We start from the raw sequence: 17871 nt of genomic DNA on the forward strand, positions 1-17871 counted from the left end.
GACATGAACCGAAGGTATCGATCGGCTGGAATCGATTCCTCTGCTTCCGAGTAATCCGCGACCTTCTGGGCCTCCTTCTTGACAGGATAAAATAGTAAAACTCAAACTTCCACGGGGGCCTTAAAACACCACCACAACAAGAGTTCCATAAAACATACATTGTTTTTATTGTGTTTACTATTCATGCAAAATAAATGGTCGTGTTAGTAATTTCGAGATGCCTTTGAGTTCAAGTTTTACAATTTTTAACTGGCATCTTGCTGATCTAATCACCTCTCACCTCCCTTTATGATTCATACCATACATCATCCATCTCATTTAAAGGTTACCTCAACAACTATGGATTGAAAGGACAGTTAGTACAAAAGTACATTTGTTAAATTACAAAACTCGCTTGTTCACCCTCAAATGTGTTGTGGGAGGCGTTTTTGCTTTGATTTGATTCCAGGCAGCAGGGAGGTGACAGGACATGAAGAATGCAATTTTAATCCCCAAGGGACAAGCATTAATGCCATGAAATATAATTTGATTGACAAATAGCTCGCCTGATAAGCAGTGGGACTATATTTCATTTCGGTTCAAAGGCAAAAGGTTTTTATGGCCTCATTCCACATTTGTGAACGGGATGTTTTGAAGATTTTACAGGCTTTAGAGATTGGACTAAAACATATCTGGGTTAAATAATGGCTGTGAGGGATCGGATAAAGGCATTAAGCATCAATGGACCATTGGTGCTAATCCCTCTCCAGTGCAGTGACATTTTGAAGGAGGGTGTGATTGTTTGAAATATGTTATTTGGAACAAACAAAACCGCCCCTCAGTTATATCACATGGAATGGAAAGACGAAAAGGGTGTGAAAATACTCCTCAAACTGCTGTTTCACTCACAGATCCTCTTTAGAAATCACGGCCTAACGCAGCTTTCAGCGCCGTATTGCCCAAAAAGCTGTTAATTATTTCATGTTGAAGGTCTGTGGTAGAATTCACACCAATTATCCTCCTTCGGTCACTTTTAAGTCTGCTTACATTTTTAATACGTTCCACACTCCGGCTATGTGACCATCACACAAATGAATCCCTCCCACCCTTTTCTCTGCACAAGTCCACAAAGTGCTCTGATTAATAATTTTGTTTTGAGGCCAAATCCATAATCCAAAGCATTCCTGGCACCCAAGGGCGTTTGGAGGTTAGTAAAGTTAATAAAGGGATATAATAGATTGAATCAGCAGAAAACAGTAGTTTTGACCCTCGTAGGCTCAAGTACATCGTCCTTCTCATTGAAAATAGTCGGATGTGTGACATGTGAGGAGGTTTCCTGAGAGAACACTGATCTCCAGCCAGTGTGCTCGGGACTCCATGACACCATGACCTCAGAGCAATGCGTGACCTTTTGGCTTATACCCACAGCTCATGTTACCGCCGGCGTGTGTAGTTCCACTTCAGGCGAAGCCGAGTGCGCTGGGAAAAAAACCCGACAAAAACAAAAGAAAAGAAAAACTGTCTCTGATGTTATTTTTGAGGCGCGTCAACTCGTTGCTGCGCACGGAACTGTCATGCACACCGTAACTCCTGCAGAGCGGATGAAAAGACCAATAAATCAGCCAAGACACGGCGGAGGCTATACGACCACGTTTTAATGGCAACACACTGCAAAAATAGCCACCACTTCAAAACATGTCATTTGGTGCTTCAGTCTGTGACGCCGTCAAAGTAGTGCGATACAGTTTTTGTGTTGTGCAACAACAGCAGAGTATGGGTTTGAAAGCTAGAATCCACAGGAAGACTTATCAAGCTAAATGTGCCACGGTGAGGGATGAAGACATCTCACATTGAACGGTTTTCCACGGTTGTCCTTCAAGCAGCATACACTCCATGTTCATTGTGGGGTCTTTTTTTTGGCATTAAGGCAATTCTTCACATCCCAAAGCCTCTGCCTCTGCCAACAAAATTCCATTATAAGTTTCAATAGCGTCCCACTACCGTAACTTTCTTTTGTCCTTCATTTAAGAAGCAACAACACGTGGAATTCACAAAAGTTACATTTGTGGCAGTGGGGTTAAACAACAGCCTTAGCTGCACTCACAACAACAATGAAAAGTCCATTACAGGACTGATTTATTAAATCAGAACATAACACCACGTTAATGTGACCACATACAAAACATAGTGCTTCAGTAAGGGAGTGATCACAATGTTGTGGTACAAGTGGGGTAATAATTGACTGCTGTTCTATTACCTACCACTTTTTTTCACATAATGCATTAAAAAATATCTGCAGTATTTGTACAATTACTTTCTCCTTGCAGGGCAACACTCATTAAAGTGTACCCTTTCCTTTAATTAAAACATGTACTAATCTATAAACTCACACAGTGACACACAACTTTTCTTTTCTCTCTCTCTAAACTTATTGGCTTATTTTGGCATCACAAAAAGGCACTTTACTTGCAAACAGATCCGAAAGCACCTTTTGTGGCATGATCAAAACCAGTGCAAGACCCAAAGCAGTCCGATGATGAAGAGGACGCCGGGTTCCTGCAACGCCACCGAGAGGCAGACAACGGCGCCCAGAAAGACGACGCACGGCATCAGATTGGCGTCATGCTCACACCGCGTCTCAGAACCCTCCGACGACGAGTCCGGTGGATTCTCCAATAATAACAATGATAATAATAATGTGTCAGGGGAACTCTGGGGAGCGTCTTCCTCCTCCTCCTCTTCGTCGTCTCGCCCGAAGCTGAGCTCAGGCGTTGGCGGAGGAGGATGCTGCTCACCGCATCTCCTCCTCCCAGCTGCCGCGGACCCGGTGGAACCTTCCGATAATCCCGCGACGCGACAGAGATGGTCCTCTCCCGTTGTTGGCTGCAGATTTGCCTCTGCGGGGGGGAGGTGACTGCCCGAGGCTTCAGAGGGGGGGGTTTCCTCTGCGCCGGTCCGGCAGCCGTCTGATCGCGGCCTCGGCCCGCGCCGCCAGGAGGGAGTTGAAGCCGACAGCGGCGCGCAGGCGCTAGCGTCCACGGGCACCTGTGGCGTTTGGTTGCCTAATTCCCAGTGAGGTCTGGGTAAAGGCTGGGACTTATTTGGCTGGAGCGGTTCTGTGGCACAGAGCACAAAGGATGAATCTGTTTGAAGTGTGGTTTTGGGAGATGCGGGAGGGAATCGTTCACCTGGGGGGGCGGTGTGAGCAGGCGGCGGGCCGTCAGCAGATGGGAGCTCCTGGTTCGGTGGGACGCGGGGACCAAACCGGTGAACCGCAATCTGTTAAAAGTACGACGACAGTTAGGAGGGAAACGTTATAGAGCTGCACGCAGAGAAAGGAAAATCATTTGACTGCATCCGGATGCTTTTCTGTAAAATGAATCTCATGCCGACAGTGTAATTGTGAGGAAATGAGCAGAGGAAGTAACAGGCACAGGCACAGTATGATGGGATTGACTTACAAATAGCAAATAAGTCAAATCTACATTGGAATGCTTTGACGTCCCTTCGTGTAAAAGAGATTTAATCGAAGTAAAGCCGTTAAAGCACAAGGGCATCCAAGGGAGAACAAAATGCAAAATAAAGACACATAAAGCACAAATTACAGAAAAGGCTACAAGTGTGCATGTACATAGATCAATATGTTTGTTTAAATATCACAATACTCAGCTATTCAAACTATTCTTTGACATAACAGGGCACAGAGGGTGGTCCAAAAGGAATTTCAGACACATTTCAACGCAAATGTAAATACAAACCACAAGAAAACGTCTTCGGTCACAAGTAATGGAACTCAATGACGTGCTTGGTGTGAATGAATATTAGTGCACTGAATCATTACAAACTGAAAAAAACACCAGGACCAGCATGCAGCAGGAACTAAAAAAACACCAACACAGGCCCGACGGGGGCGATGCACACACAGCACCGTGCTGCAGCGGGGAGAAGCGAGACGTTACCTAAGTTGTTGCCGAAGCTTCAATGAGCTGTGAACGACATAAACAACCAGAGCCGGTGATGAGGAGCTTAAGGGGTGGACCAGAAATGTTTGTTACGTTTTATTAGGCGAGTGGACGTAAAGGTCGTCGGCCGAACGCCACGCGGGGAGAATAACGCAGGCGATGGAAAGCCACGCGTTTTTGTTTCACAACGTACCTCGATGTCGATCTCGGGCTGCACGATGGTTGGGCAGACCCCCGCCGGCCTGCGGAGTCCCGTCCCGGGGGGCCGCGCTTCGTCTGCCAATGGAGAGAGGGATCATTACGCTGCAAGAGCCCGATTAGCTTAGTTAAACCAGACAAAGACATTGGCGTCACGTCCCCTGTGCCTCAGATTGGATCTTTTGTTTGAGGCTTACATCTTTCCACAGAAAAGCTTGATTACATTCGGACCATTTACAGAATGGGGGAGGGGCCGTCTGCTGAAAGACACTGGCGAGTTGCCTTTTTAATCCCCTGCTTCATGGGTGTTGGAACTTTGACAAAAGAAGCCTAAGTAAAGCGATCACTTCAACATCCTATGAAGTGCGATCACTTTGAATTACCCATTATATTAATGCTAAATGTCAGATGTCTCCGATAGCACTTTGATGTGATTTCGGACGACAGCGCTCATGCCCTACCGTCATCCTTCTCCGGCTCATCCTGCGAATTGAAGACATCATTGATGCTGAAAGAAAAGAGACATTATATCAATTATATTATATACGTCATAGGATGTAATCCGGAAGCGTATAGTCTGGATTCAAGAACCAGACTTTACGATATCGGATTACATCCTTAAAATACCTTCAAGGGTTTTACAGACTGATGTAGTGCAAAACGTAACGCTTCATCATAATTCTGTATTGAAGTCAGTCAAAACGGGGGCAGATGCAGTAGGTGAGCCTTTGAAATAAACCAATGTTTCAAATCCTCCATTAGATTACTCACAGTTTCATGTTGAAGACTCGTCTTTGGCTACAAAAGCAACATCTGAAAGGAAGAACCCCAAATGGAAAATAGTATATAAAGTATAAAGACGGGCCATTCTACATGTTGGGGGGAGGTGGTCGTGCACCACCATCTCCACCTGTTACAGATAATTAGGGTCAATATTCGCTGATGCAGGTCGTCTATGAGCCGTTTCCACTGAACACGGCTCATTATCTCATTGCACTGTGTCGTATGTTTTGTTCTGTTGCAGCGGACTGTTTTAACGCCTCGTTAGAGGACTCATTTAAATAGGCGGCGAGGTGGGAAATTACCGAGTGAGGTGTTGCGGACTGAGGTCAACGAGAAAAGCAAGCGCAATACAAGTTTTTGGGCTGCGTAATAACATGGAATCCAGGTCCTATCTACCGTGAAATGACTCCATATACATTTAAATCAGGTTCTAAAATATTAGATATTGGTGGTAGAGTTACTACAATTAGCCGATTAAATAATTTGCAAACTCACGGTGCTTAAATGTATCCTATAAAAGGAGGAGCTGCTTTTGAAAGAGAGGGGTGTTGCAACGTTGTCAAAAGGCTTTGAAAGGATGCCGACTGAACGAAAGGTCATGAAGTGTGAGGAGCATGTGACGGGAGCCGAGAGAGCTGCTCATACTCACTTATTGCTCCTCCAGTTGTTTATACCAGTTGAGTTGATTTAAAATGTGACGGACACATGATACGCAGTCATCAAATGTGAAGATCTGCGCATCTCTGCCTTCTATAAAAGCCCACCGCAGCATCCTCAAGAATTACAACACCAAGAAAATAGCCGGACTTTCTAAAAATCTCTGGTCCAAACCCTTAAAAAAAACCTTTGATCTAAGCTGGATATCTGTCAGAGATGGTGAGGGGCAGGTGTGTGATAAACACAGGTTACAACACGAGTTTGTATTTACCTGAGGTGGATACACTCGGGTTAAATGACTAAACCAAAGTGTAATTCTTATCCCTACAGCAGGTAAAGCAAGCAGGTTTTTTAATCCCATCGTAGATTCTCCTCCCACTGGGTGTGTTGTTAATACGTTCAAATACAATTATCAGAGAACTTCCAAAAGGATCTAATGAATCCATAATGGTTGCCACTTCGATGATGGCGGCACTGTTGCTCCCCCATTTCCAATCAGTGACTCATTCATTCATTAACAACCCATCTGGCCCGTTCCAGTTTCAGAACAGACCTACATGTCAGCTACGTCAGTGCTTCTCTGGGACCTTAGGAAGGGGGGGGGGGGGTTATAGACTATCTGCATCTCTTGTCACTGCACATCGGGGAGAGATTCATGACGCAATTTCATCTTCATGTAAAAAGCAAAGCAGACGGTTAGTTCTTCCTGCAGGGATCAGCTGATTGAAGGGAAGGAAATAAAGAAGAGAGGTGGTTCGAGCGCCAGTGTCCAGACTACTCGAAAAGGGAAAGAGGCCAATCGGTTGCAATGAAGTCTCTCCCCTCCCCTATGAATCTGATAGAAAAGGTCAGAGGTTCATCTACTGCGGGCAAGGGAACGTCAAGCCTGAAATCGACACCTGCCCTTTGACTATTTTGATCGCCCGGGCACACCACTGGATGACTGGCGTTCTGTCGGGGGGGGGGGGGGGTGCACTCTTTTTCAAAGCTCATTCTCTCTCTCTCTGGACCCCGAAGGCATCAGCTATGAACAAACTCTACTTGTGCTCCCCTGGTGCAACAGACTGTGTTAGAATAGATCTCCTGAATTAAGCTGCATGCTCAATTCGTCCACGACTCCTCCCGGGGAATCAGCAGGCAATTGGAGCACGGCAGCTGTTGCACGACCCCAACGTCAACTCTGCGGTAATATGGAACGCAGGCAAAAGTTAGGGCTGTTTAATAAATACAATACATACGGCTCTGATGGTATTATCATTCTGAAAAGATTAATGAGTTGCAACACCTCTAATCTGATTGAGGCGATCACTCTGTGGAGGTCAAAGGTCAAGGGAATCTCTCAGTTGTCAAAATATTCCGATTGTTCTGACAAATCATGCCCACATGACACCGGGAGATTTACCTGTAAACTTTTGGCGGTCTCAGGATGCCTTTAACTTGCTGCAAGGTGTTGTTGTTCGTCGGAGCCATTTCGTCTTCGTAGGAGACGAGCAGAGTGACCCCATAATTCATAGAGGAGTTATTAGCCCAGTAATCACCTTCTGAGGTTTCATAGCGGACAACAAACTCAATGCGAGAGCCGTGTGTGGTGTAAGGAGGCGCAAAAGACAGCCTGAAGGAGAACTGGTCAGTGGTGCCATCGTGGGACCCCTGGACATACTCTGCTGGGTGGTCGTAGTGAGAAGCCCAGTTGTCCATGGTGGATCGGATGTAAACTGCTTTGTGGAAAGAGACGTTCAGGACCCGGATCACCCCGCCGAAGGCCAGTGGCTCATTCTCTGAGGGAGACATCTGCTCCACCTCCACCTTATTGGAGCGCACCGCGCGCAGCAGGGCGCCGCCGGCGGGCGCGTCAAACTCCGGCCGCACGCGGTAGCTCGGTTCCCGCACTTGCTTTCGATACTTCGCCTCCTCTTCCTCCCACCTGGCGCTCTCCTCTTCGTCGTCGTCCGAGTCGAAGGCGACGAACTCCTTCACCTCCACCAGGTCCCCACCTGTTGTGTCGGCGAAAAACACCCTTTTTTTCCCGGCGGGCAGCGCGACCTGGATGCGCATGTACTCCGCGGTCTCGTCGTAGATGGAGTGGCCGCGCTTCCTGGGCACCGGGGAGCATCTCGGGATGAGGCGCACGTCCTCGCCGTTGTCGTCGTCGTCTTCATCATCATCATCATTGTCATCGTCGTCGTCCTCATGGTCGTGGCGGACGCCGTCGTCCAGGTGGGACCTACTGCCCGCCTCCTCTGCTGATTTGCCGGTTCTGATCGTGGCAAAAAGGCCCTCTTGACTCGGTATGGATAAAAAAGACATTTTTGCAGAGGTGTACGTACAGGCATGGAAGCTGTGCGCTGAAGAAAGTACTATGGCGTCTCCCCCCACCACAAAAGAAAAATACACAATAAAATACTCGAGTGCCGAGTGTGGATCGTGCTCAAACCCTGCAAGTCAGAGCCTCTGTTGTCAACGAGTGGCCTTTTGATTCCCCTCCTTGGGAGAGTGTATCTCCTGGTTTACATGACTTTGTGCATCGCAGATTGGCTGCTGTCGCGGAAGGAATAGCCTCTAATTTTAGCACTGACCTACAGGGCTCTCCATGCCTCAAATGTGCCTTTTAAATTGGTATAATCCTGTGACTCCCCCTTGTTCTCTTTGGTTTGCGCTGGCTTAACGCCCACTACTGGAAAGTAGACGTTAACGTGATATCATATCTGCCAGGTATGACCTTCTTACATCCAGTCTATGGGTATGGCACATTTAAAAACCGTCGATTATGAGACTCACTATGAAATTCCCGAAAGGAAATAAACACATACATTTGAATTCTTCCTGAATTTAAAAGTATGTGCTTAAAAACATCGAGCTGTATAAACTGAACGATGTTACTGTTGTGTTTGTCCACCCATGGGAATAAACACGTTATCTAATCATCACACAGACAAGTGTTTACGGCCTGTCGCCTCCAGGGCGGCTCATTTCAGGTATTAAACCATCTAGGGGATTTTTATAACGGCTGTAAAATAATCGCATTGATTGTTGTAACATGTGCTACAGCGATATAATACAGAGGGCATTTGGGATGCGTTTGTTTAAATCTATAAATCGTGTTGTACAACCATTGCCGTTTGGGTTATCTCTGCTGCGCAGTTATGCCGCTGCTACCGATATAATCATCTAAACACACCCTTGTATATGATTGGTCGAGAGGTTTTAGCGCGGCGCGTCGCAACCAATCAGAGGATTGTTTTTCTGTCACGTCGCTGCACGGGTAGTAAGCTAACGGATATTGCAAACATAAACTAATATAAAGAACACGGGTTCTTTCTCGGGTCTGTGTAGCGGGGAAAGGTTTTGTTGTTTGGATTGAGCTTTTCTTGTTGGACTTTTATCCGTGAAATGTGGAGCGGCCGTCACCGCGAGGACACGCGAAGTAGGTTACGTTAGCTAACTCACGTTAGCAATAGCTTGCTAATTTTGTAACGTTCCGCAAGGCCGCGGAGAAATACAAGATCGCCTTCCTGTTTTCGCTCCCTTGAGAATGTAGGTTGAAATTACGATCCGAGTTACAGCATCGCAAGTAGTCAGACCGGCGGTGTAATCGATTGCATTTTAAGTTTGTTTGAGTTGTGCTTGCGGGCTACCTAGCTCGTTAGCTATTTGGCTAGCTAGCATGAGTGAACTGACGGGCTGCAAACAGTCCGCCGATTCTGCATCGAGGAAGCGGTGTCCATCACCCGGCCACGATGGAGGCAGCGCGATCCCCAGCAAGTCCACGAAAGTAACCGACGCACCAGACGCAGCGGCGGTCACTTCGGAAAGTTGCCGAAACAGCGAAGCCGAGAGTAAAGAAATAGCCGCGAGCGAGGGCCAATCAAAAGATAGTGAGGGAAAAGCAGCTGCCGTTCAAGCGGACCCGGGATCGCGTGGCGCGAGTGGCACCGGCGCGCCGCCGGCCAACCACTCCAAGGTGGACGGTGGCCACGACGCCGGCGACTCGGAGAAGCCGCAGTCCTCGGACGCACGCGGATCGGCGGACGACGACGCCGCGAAGACTCCGGGGACGAAGCTGCGTCCCCCGGCGAGCCTGGACCAGAGCGACTCTGCAGCCATCGCCGCCGCCGAGGCGCTCGCCAGTCTCACCGCGGGAGACGGCGAAGACGGCAAAGAGACGCCTTGCTCATCCGAAAAGGCGAAACCGGTGAAACAGGGGAGCAAGCTCAAACAACGGGGGAGCCACCACTCCTCGAGAACGGGCTCCAAGACGCAGGCAGCTGCCGCGGACAGCTCCACGTCTGTGCACAGCACCGACCGGGAGGACGCGGACGAGATGCCAGAGGCGGCAGACGAAGGGGATGAGTCGATATCCGGATCTTCCTCCACCGCGAGCTCTTCCTTCCCTTCGGACAATGAGGACAATGACGATGGCGAGTGTGCCATCGTGTCGGTCAAGATGGCCCCAGAGATGAGGCAGTCGGTGGCTCTCCTGGCGCAGGTACAGATGAGGCTGGAAGCCCTCGAGAAGAAAAGCGCCCGGCTCCACCAGCGAATGGAGCTGAAGATCAGTCGTCAGCGGCGTCCACATCTGGACCAGCGCAGCTCCATCACAAAAACCATCCCGGGCTTCTGGGTGACGGCTGTATCCTTTCAATGAAACATGGCCCTCTTTTCCATTCCTGTGTTGTGTGATGAACACCTGTCACTAATCTTTTTCTTAACTTCAACGTGCCAGCTGTTGAACCATCCTCATCTCTCGGCCCACATTGACGAGACCGATGAAGATGCTCTCAGTTACATGACCGATCTCGAGGTAGGAATCGCCGTCGTGTTCTCGGTGTTTGGATGTGGCACAAGTAGCAAAAGTCAAACATTTTCCGGTGTCCTTTTACAGATCGAGTCCTTCAAGAATAATAAGCTGGGCTACAGAATCCGCTTCCACTTCAGACGAAACCCATATTTCCAGAACAACATCATCATGAAGGAGCTCCACCTTGGGATGGGAGGTAAAAAAAAAAAAAAAGCAAAGGATTTTTAAAATCAAGTTCACAAAAGTCATGTTTCTTGGCTGTGTGGAACATTTACAGATCTGCTTGTTCAACTACTTGGGCCTACTTTAAGTTGCACCTTTTGAAATATATCATTCTTAATTTGTTTGATTAAAAAGAACAACTCAATCCATGGGATGGCTGGTAAAAAGTGTTCAACAAAAATAACAGTGCATGATGACCAATAAACTGTAAAATAGCTCTTTTCCGGGGCTCTCCTTCATATTTAACAAGCTCCTCCAGGGATGTTTACATTCTCTCTCATTGTCCTCGTACATAACATCTAAGTTCGGTATTGATCATCATTTGATGCTACCTGGTTCTCCTCCTCAATCCCGGCTGCCTGGATCTTTCAGGATCTCCCATGTCATTCTCCAACCCCATCCTGTGGCAGCGTGGACAGAACCTGACGGCCCACAGTGAACCCAGGAAGTCATCGCGTGGGGTCTACAAGACCTTTTTCAGCTGGTTCAGTGACCACAGCAACCCGGGACAGGATGATGTCGCACAGGTACGGCTGACTGCACCTGCACATTGACACACGCTCCGGGGACGCGTCTCGACGCGTCTGCATTCAGTGTCCTTTAACTCCTCAAATTAGCAGGACGGCGTGGTTTGTCATCCATCTAATTTGAAATGCCCCCCCCCTGTGCTGTTGTTTAGATACTAAAGGATGACCTGTACCGGGACCCTCTGAGATACTACCTTACTCCACTGTGGGAACCGAGGGAGAACGGCAGGTAAAGCCAAGCGTGTGCCATGTGTTATTTTTAAGCTGTATGATTTAGAACTTTTTTCAGCCCCAGGTTCTTGAAATTACAGTTCATGTGTAAATTCACAGCCCTCCCCCCCCCTCAGGTGAGACCAGGTGGGTTGCATACCGAAACATTGAGTGTGTCTACTATTAACACGTACATGTCTCTTTTTCTTCTCTCCAGCGGGGGGAGCGGAGCCCGAGCTGCTGACAACGGCAATGGAGACGACTGTGTCGTGATCTCCGACTCGGACGATGAGCCCGGCGAGGAAGCCGGCGAGGCGGAACAAGGCCGTAGTAGGCGGGAGGAGGAGGAGGAGGAGGAGGAGGACGAAGAAGAAGAAGAAGACGAAGGAGACGAAGGAGGAGGAGGAGACCAAGAAGAAGAAGAAGATGATGAGGATGAAGAGGACGAGGATGAGGAGGGCACAAGGGGACGAAGTGCTGGTCAGTGATAATGCGTTAAAAAGGACTTTAAAAGCTACTAGGCCACAGAGCTGGAGGAATGAAACGGGTTCACTAGAACCCGCATGATCTTATTTCCAGAGTAAAGCTGACGGTTATAAAATCCTTTTGGGTTTTAAATCCACGGCGTTTGCTGTCGAGGTCGAGAGCTTGTTGGCGTCAAGCTGAGTGGCTTGTGTTGTAGCTGTAATGTTCCTGTTTGGGTCATGCAGGCCAAACTAAATAGACAGGACATATCTCCTCCTCAGATGAGAGTCCAGAGGAGGAGGAGGAGGATGATGATGATGGTGGAGGAGGAGAAATTTTGATTGACGGTAAGACCACTATCACAACAAACCACCAGTGAGGAAGTGCTCATCGTGTTTTTTTTCTTACTATTTTGGCACTAGACAGCTTTTGCGTTTTCGATTGGTAGAGTTCCCGTCGCGGTAGGCGCGTTTTGACGTCGGCGAGGATCTCGTGAGATTCCAACCCGTTTACCTTTGTCGTCCCGTAGGCTCCGACGACAGCGAGCAGGAGGACGACGAGGCCTGAGGAGCTCGAAGAGGAGCAGGTTCATGTTGACGATGAAGGCGAGTCATCAAGGGACCAGGAGGAGGATGCCGATCGACGAACAGTACCAGAGCAGAGTCCTTTTTATGCACAGAATTTCAGTTTTTTCTTTCTTTTTTTAACCTAAAACAACATAGGAGCATTCTAAATCAGGGTTAACTAATAATAAAGCCACGGCAGCATGGTTTCCCCTCTATTTTATACAGTCACCACTGTGTAGTCTGATTCACTTTTTGCTAAATGTTGTTTTGTCATATAATGCCAGTAGTGTCCCTCGCTGTATGCAACAGGCTGCACGTGTGTAAGGGACACGCGTTGAACGCAATCTCGCGTTGCGAACTCTTCACACGAGGAATGCGGAGGCCGTCATGGGCATTATTTAGTGGTCATTTTAAGGCAAAGTTTTGGCTGCTTTTTAGAATTGATGTGACAAACTAAATTGATACTCATGACAGTACTTTTTAGACGCACCGAGTACTGAACCAAAATGTGTTCTCAGGGATGATCATGGTGGTGGTTTTACTGAACGAAACCTTACTGATTCCAGACATTTACACTCTGTGGTCATTTGTTGGCTGTGCATAAGGAAACGTGTACTCTACTGTAGTAAATAGGAACCATTATTGTTTGCTTAGGCTGCCTGTGTTTCTCCTTCACCTCCACCTTAAAATCATGACGCAGTTTGATCAGCGTTTGTTGTTTCCTACATTTTGTAACACGCTCCTACAATAAATAGCTGAGTTTGTATCGTTGTTTTCCCCTTTTTAGGATTTAAATTAATTCGAATAACCTTAAAACATTTAAGATTTGTTGTAATGTGTATTAAGAATTTTTATTTATTTGTTTTTCTACACATCCACATTATGGCATGCCTGTGAACAGTACGATTACAATACTTACAAGGCTTTTAATGTGCACAGTGTCAGTAAATGTAGATGAATTCACCGTAACATTGGTGCACTGTAAAAATACAACAAAAAAAATAGTATTTGAATTTGCTTACTTTTCTTAGCAATGAACTGTAAATATCTGAGCATTGTCTTTTGGATAAGACAAGTACACATGTTTAATCCATGGATAACTCTATCAAATAATCGGAAGTTTTTCATGAACATGATCAGAAAGTTATATTTTGTGTGCTTTGTTTTATAGAACACTGTAGTTTAAAGATACCTACTTGATTGTTGCTTTGGTTCATTTGGTTTGCTTAAAGATAAATGTCCACCTTTTGACTGAGACCTAATAAAATAGGCAGATGTTTTACCTTCCTGTCACGGACTAAACTCCTGGATTTTCTTGCTTGCCACTGAACCCTTTTTTCCCCCTTTTTTCTTTGGCTTAACACAACCACCAGGTGGCAGTGCAGTTCAATTATGTCCCAAATGCTGGACTATGTGATTCTTTTTCGTTATGAATGAAAACAGTATATAATTCAGTACTTTAATTGCCAGTATTAAATCTATCGGACGTGTTTCCACGAGAAACAATCGAATACTGCGTAAACGCAACTGTCTCGAATCCTTGGAACCGCCACAAACAAATCACTCGTGTGGAATACATTCCCAGAAACGTCACCCCCCCTTTTTTTGTCTCACACACTTGGCCTTCGACCTGTTTTTAGAGAAAAGAATCAAACGAACCCCACTGAGAAACAGCTGTTCTTTTAATGTGTCCGGCCTTTGATATGACAGCGGCAGTGTGATATCTGACATTTCGAGTGTAGCACTGCAAATAGCTCCGGGCAAAGACATTTTTGGACAGGCCCAGACAAAGGAGCAGCAGCGGTGTTGCAATGGTACACTTAAACCCCTTGATTCCACTTTTAATGCACAGCTATAAATATTCCGCTCGCAAAAAACCTGTCCTGCTGCAGGCCCGGCAGCGCCCCGGGGGGTATGCGGTCTCAGATGGGCATATACTATTAATACTGATGATGGGAGCACGTCATTCCCCGTGTGATGATCCCATGTGAAACACAGTGTTTGTCGCCTCTTTGAAGCCGTGTCAGGCGGCACAACGTGTTTCTTCATCACTGTGAATAAATAATGGGGTTGGTTCCTACAATATTGATCGTGACAAGCTAAGTACAGATCGCCGGGACAACGGAACCGTCCTCGAGCTGCTTTTTTTTGTGGTCCGAGGGGTTGTCTGCGAAGCCTTTTCGTCATGTGCGAGGTGACTAAAGGCCTAAATGGATTCCCCCCCCCCCCCCCCCTGTGTGCGCTCCACTCCCCTGGGTTGAGCTGGTGTTGCTACTGTACACAGATCATCTTTGTCACGTTGCTTCATGCTCTCGCGTTTCACAAAAGCACTTCAGAGGAATCCGCGGCTCAGGCTGATTCACTGGAGACTAAAAACCAAAAGATAACACACACGCACACACACACACACACACACACACACACACGCACACACAGCAGCTCATCAGTCACCTTTGTGAAGGAAGGATATTGTCTCCTGTACAAATCTACACGAAAGGGCCTGTGCTGCTTTCTCAGGTACATTTAAAGTGGGTGATATGATGAGGAAGGACCTCTGAATACCAACTACCTGTGTGTGTGTGTGTGTGTGTCTGTGTGTGTGTGTGTGTCTGTGTGTGTGTGTCTGTGTGCATATTCGCGGCTTTTCGACACCACGACGTGTGATCGTCTGCACGTCAGCTGATCAAGATCGAGCACAGCATTTGAACTGTGCAGGTGGGGGGTGGGGGTGAGGGCGAGGGGGGGGGGGAGCAGAGTGAGTAGGAATGGGGGAAACGGATGAGTGCAGTGATAAGCGGAGCTGGCTGGGCCCCCGACAGACACACACAGCAGATGGATGACTCTTATCTGGGAGATCACAGAGTGCACACTCGCGCCTAGGCCCAGTTACAGAGAGCCACGATCACACCAGACAGATGAATAGCGCCCCCCCCCCCCCCCCCCCCCCCGAGCACCAATCACACTGCACATACAGTACACACACACATACACACACACACCTACACACGCAACCACAGAATGAACAGATTGCAGCGCTCGCGCTACCTTCATGTCTTTGACATTGGAATTCACCTGGAGTCCGATGTGTGTGTGTGTGTGTGTGTGTGTGTGTGTGTGTGTGTGTGTGTGTGTGTGTGTGTGTGTGTGTGTGCGTGTGTGTGTGTGTGTGTGCGTGTGTGTGTGTGTGTGTGTGTGTGTTTGGGTTGAGGGTGTGGGGAGAGATAAGAGAAAATCGTTTTTTATTTTAATTGAGGCAGCAGAGCCAGTCTGTGTGTGTGTGTGTATGCATCACTGTACACGTGTGTGTGTCGGCGTACACGTTTATCTGCCAAAACAGAGCCTCGCGCACAATATTATTCCCACTGTTTCGTTTTCTTTCTTGTTTTTTCTTTACCCAGCGTGACAGATTTGTCTTTTCACTGATTCTCTGAGCACAAACCATCTCCGGCCTCGAGGTTGGGACGGAGCTGAAGTGGCACGTAAAAAAAAAAAAAAACCCTGTTTGTGACCTTTAACCGTTAACCGGCTATTATCGAATGCTTCTGCACCAGCCCTGACAGATTTACCTTTTATGACACCGTGCTCCACCCGTCCGCCTTCCACATCCTCGCTGCTTCCTTTTTTCGTGTACTGTAACAGTCCCTCCCTAACACCCCCGCCCCCCCCCACACACACACCTTGTTATTTGGAAAAGAGCTCTTCTTCACCAGCTGTTGGTTCTCCCGGGCTGCATGTCACAGCCAGTGAGAGTGCCAGTCTTGTCTCGGGAGGCAGATGGCCACGGTGGACACGTGGCACGCTGGACGACCACAGACGCTGCTCCATCTCGGCGAAGCTGCAGCTTCAGTCTGCAAAAAAAAAAAAAAGAAGAAACAAAGGGGGAGAAAAAAAAGAAAAACAACCTGCAGACACCTCACTCACAGTGTGAGGAATGCGTGCCACGTATTCATTCACGTTAAACATGTTTCCCTTTTGGCGGTCAGCGGTGTGTGAAGTCGACGGACGTCACGCAGCACCTGTTCTCTTTATGTCGCATTTTCCCATGTTTACATCTCCTCCCGACTTGGAGGCTGGCGTTACGCGAGGCGTGTGATGTGGCTGGAAAATAAGAGAAAATAATAATCCTGGCCAATATTGTACCTTTCTTGTTTCCAAGCCTGTAATTTCCTACTCGGGGTTACGGTGGTCCATCCCAGCCTTCATCGGCGACGCCCTGGACTCGGCCCTCTGCAGCAGGCGTGTTCCAACACCGAGCTCGATTCATCAATGCACTTGAAGGAAAGACCATCAGTAGGTCAAATAATGGGCTGCTCTTCCTCCGGGGGGGGGGGGGGACAAAACTGTAGAATGGTCATGATTGATGTGTCTGAGGGGCCGGGACTTATCTTCGGTTGGCCTACGAGGATGAATGTAGCTCCACATCACCTATCCATTAAACTAGAAGATCCTTCTGACAGAGCAAAAAAAACAACTCCGCGCCTTCCGTCTCCACGGTACAAAACCCATCCATCATGTTGGGGGGGCAAACAAGCCCCTTTTCTTGCGTTCACAGAGCAAAGACCCCCCCCCCCTCGCTCTCCCCCTGCCGGGACGGTACAGCCAGAGATAGAGATGACGTGGAGAGGAGGAACTTGACAGTGGCCTAAAGTGAGGAGACCACACCAGGAAGCCTGAACTCAACCGTCGTGACCCGTTTCCTCAGCTGGAAACACCAGGGATGCCTCCTGTGGGACAAACGTGTGTCCCCGACGGCCCAACTTTGAGATAAGGTCACAGAGGTCACGCGCGTGTGTGTGTGTGTGTGTGTGTGTCCAACATTAGATACATTTGAAAAGAGAAAGTGGAACTGCTGCTTTCCAGGAACTGCCCCTCCTCCGTGACCTTTCATTTAAGCCCTCGACCCGCGTGTTTATTTATTATTTGTATTTGTTTTTTATATTGACTGTTTTAATGTCTATGCACATTGTAAAGCACTTTGTGACCTTGTCTGTGAAAAGCGCTGTACAAATAAATTTGACTTACTTACTTATTGTATCGGACTGTCACGCCGGGCCCGCGGGGGGCTCAGAATACATTCCCACTCGGCCTTGGTACAGTTACTGTGGAACACTGCGTCACGGCTCGCCACAAAGCCGGTAGCGATGTGAGGAGCCCCGAGAGCTGTTTTAATTCCAAGGGCTCCGTTAACAGGACGGGTGTCCTTTACGTCCAGTCCCATACCCCCCCCCCACAGCCGGGTTGCTTTGTCACCGTTGTCATGGGCTCCAGAGAAAGCCACGCAGGAATCCCAGGAATCTTCTCTTCGGGTGACCAGGCTCTCACGCGGAGCCAAGAGGAGGAACGGTGACATTGTCCGGGAGGCTCAGCCGACTCCCCCCTTTAATGGTGGATCGCAGCCCCTGAATCGCGCATGAGAATAGACCCTGCCCCCCACCCTCTGTTGCGTGAGAAAAACACAAATTATATTAAAACGGAAACTGACTTATTCAGCTTCAAGTTTGCAA

The 17871-nt window shown here is 47.9% G+C and overlaps 2 protein-coding genes across 4 annotated transcripts; one reads left to right on the top strand and one right to left on the bottom strand.

Moving 5' to 3' along the window:
* Positions 1-1614: 1614 nt before the first annotated feature.
* Positions 1615-8408, bottom strand: si:ch211-167b20.8 (protein phosphatase 1 regulatory subunit 3A). 2 transcript variants are annotated; one of them, XM_037478694.2, is made up of 5 exons: positions 6982-8400; positions 4601-4647; positions 4135-4217; positions 3939-3965; positions 3119-3258 (listed from the first exon to the last, which is right to left on the bottom strand). In XM_037478694.2, the coding sequence occupies exons 1-4, from the start codon at positions 7884-7886 to the stop codon at positions 3939-3941; spliced, it is 1062 nt and encodes a 353-aa protein (XP_037334591.2). In that variant the 5' UTR covers positions 7887-8400; the 3' UTR covers positions 3119-3258. The 2 variants fall into 2 exon arrangements, with proteins under 2 accessions (XP_037334590.2, XP_037334591.2); XM_037478693.2 differs by lacking the exon at positions 3939-3965 and having other exon boundaries at positions 1615-3258; positions 6982-8408.
* Positions 8409-8657: 249 nt separating this feature from the next.
* On the top strand, positions 8658-13649 carry tspy (testis specific protein Y-linked). 2 transcript variants are annotated; one of them, XM_037478695.2, is made up of 8 exons: positions 8658-10209; positions 10303-10380; positions 10462-10573; positions 10972-11126; positions 11279-11355; positions 11554-11816; positions 12083-12148; positions 12331-13649. In XM_037478695.2, exons 1-8 carry the CDS (start codon positions 9244-9246, stop codon positions 12366-12368), a joined length of 1755 nt encoding a protein of 584 aa, XP_037334592.2. In that variant the 5' UTR covers positions 8658-9243; the 3' UTR covers positions 12369-13649. The 2 variants fall into 2 exon arrangements, with proteins under 2 accessions (XP_037334592.2, XP_037334593.2); XM_037478696.2 differs by lacking the exon at positions 12083-12148 and having other exon boundaries at positions 8662-10209.
* Positions 13650-17871: the final 4222 nt, after the last annotated feature.

The sequence above is a fragment of the Pungitius pungitius genome, chromosome 1, assembly GCF_949316345.1.
Source record: "Pungitius pungitius chromosome 1, fPunPun2.1, whole genome shotgun sequence".
Classification (NCBI taxonomy): Eukaryota; Metazoa; Chordata; class Actinopteri; order Perciformes; family Gasterosteidae; genus Pungitius; species Pungitius pungitius.

Excerpts from the sequence above, each read along its gene's own strand:
- si:ch211-167b20.8 (XM_037478693.2), bottom strand. The coding sequence starts at position 7,886 with ATGTCTTTTTTATCCATACCGAGTCAAGAGGGCCTTTTTGCCACGATC. Across the intron at positions 4,648-6,981 it reads AGACCGCCAAAAGTTTACAG|CATCAATGATGTCTTCAATT; the intron begins GTAAATCTCCCG and ends CTTTTCTTTCAG. Across the intron at positions 3,259-4,134 it reads AGCCCGAGATCGACATCGAG|ATTGCGGTTCACCGGTTTGG; the intron begins GTACGTTGTGAA and ends TACTTTTAACAG.
- tspy (XM_037478695.2), top strand. The coding sequence starts at position 9,244 with ATGAGTGAACTGACGGGCTGCAAACAGTCCGCCGATTCTGCATCGAGG. Across the intron at positions 10,381-10,461 it reads GTTACATGACCGATCTCGAG|ATCGAGTCCTTCAAGAATAA; the intron begins GTAGGAATCGCC and ends GTCCTTTTACAG. Across the intron at positions 11,356-11,553 it reads GAACCGAGGGAGAACGGCAG|CGGGGGGAGCGGAGCCCGAG; the intron begins GTAAAGCCAAGC and ends TCTTCTCTCCAG.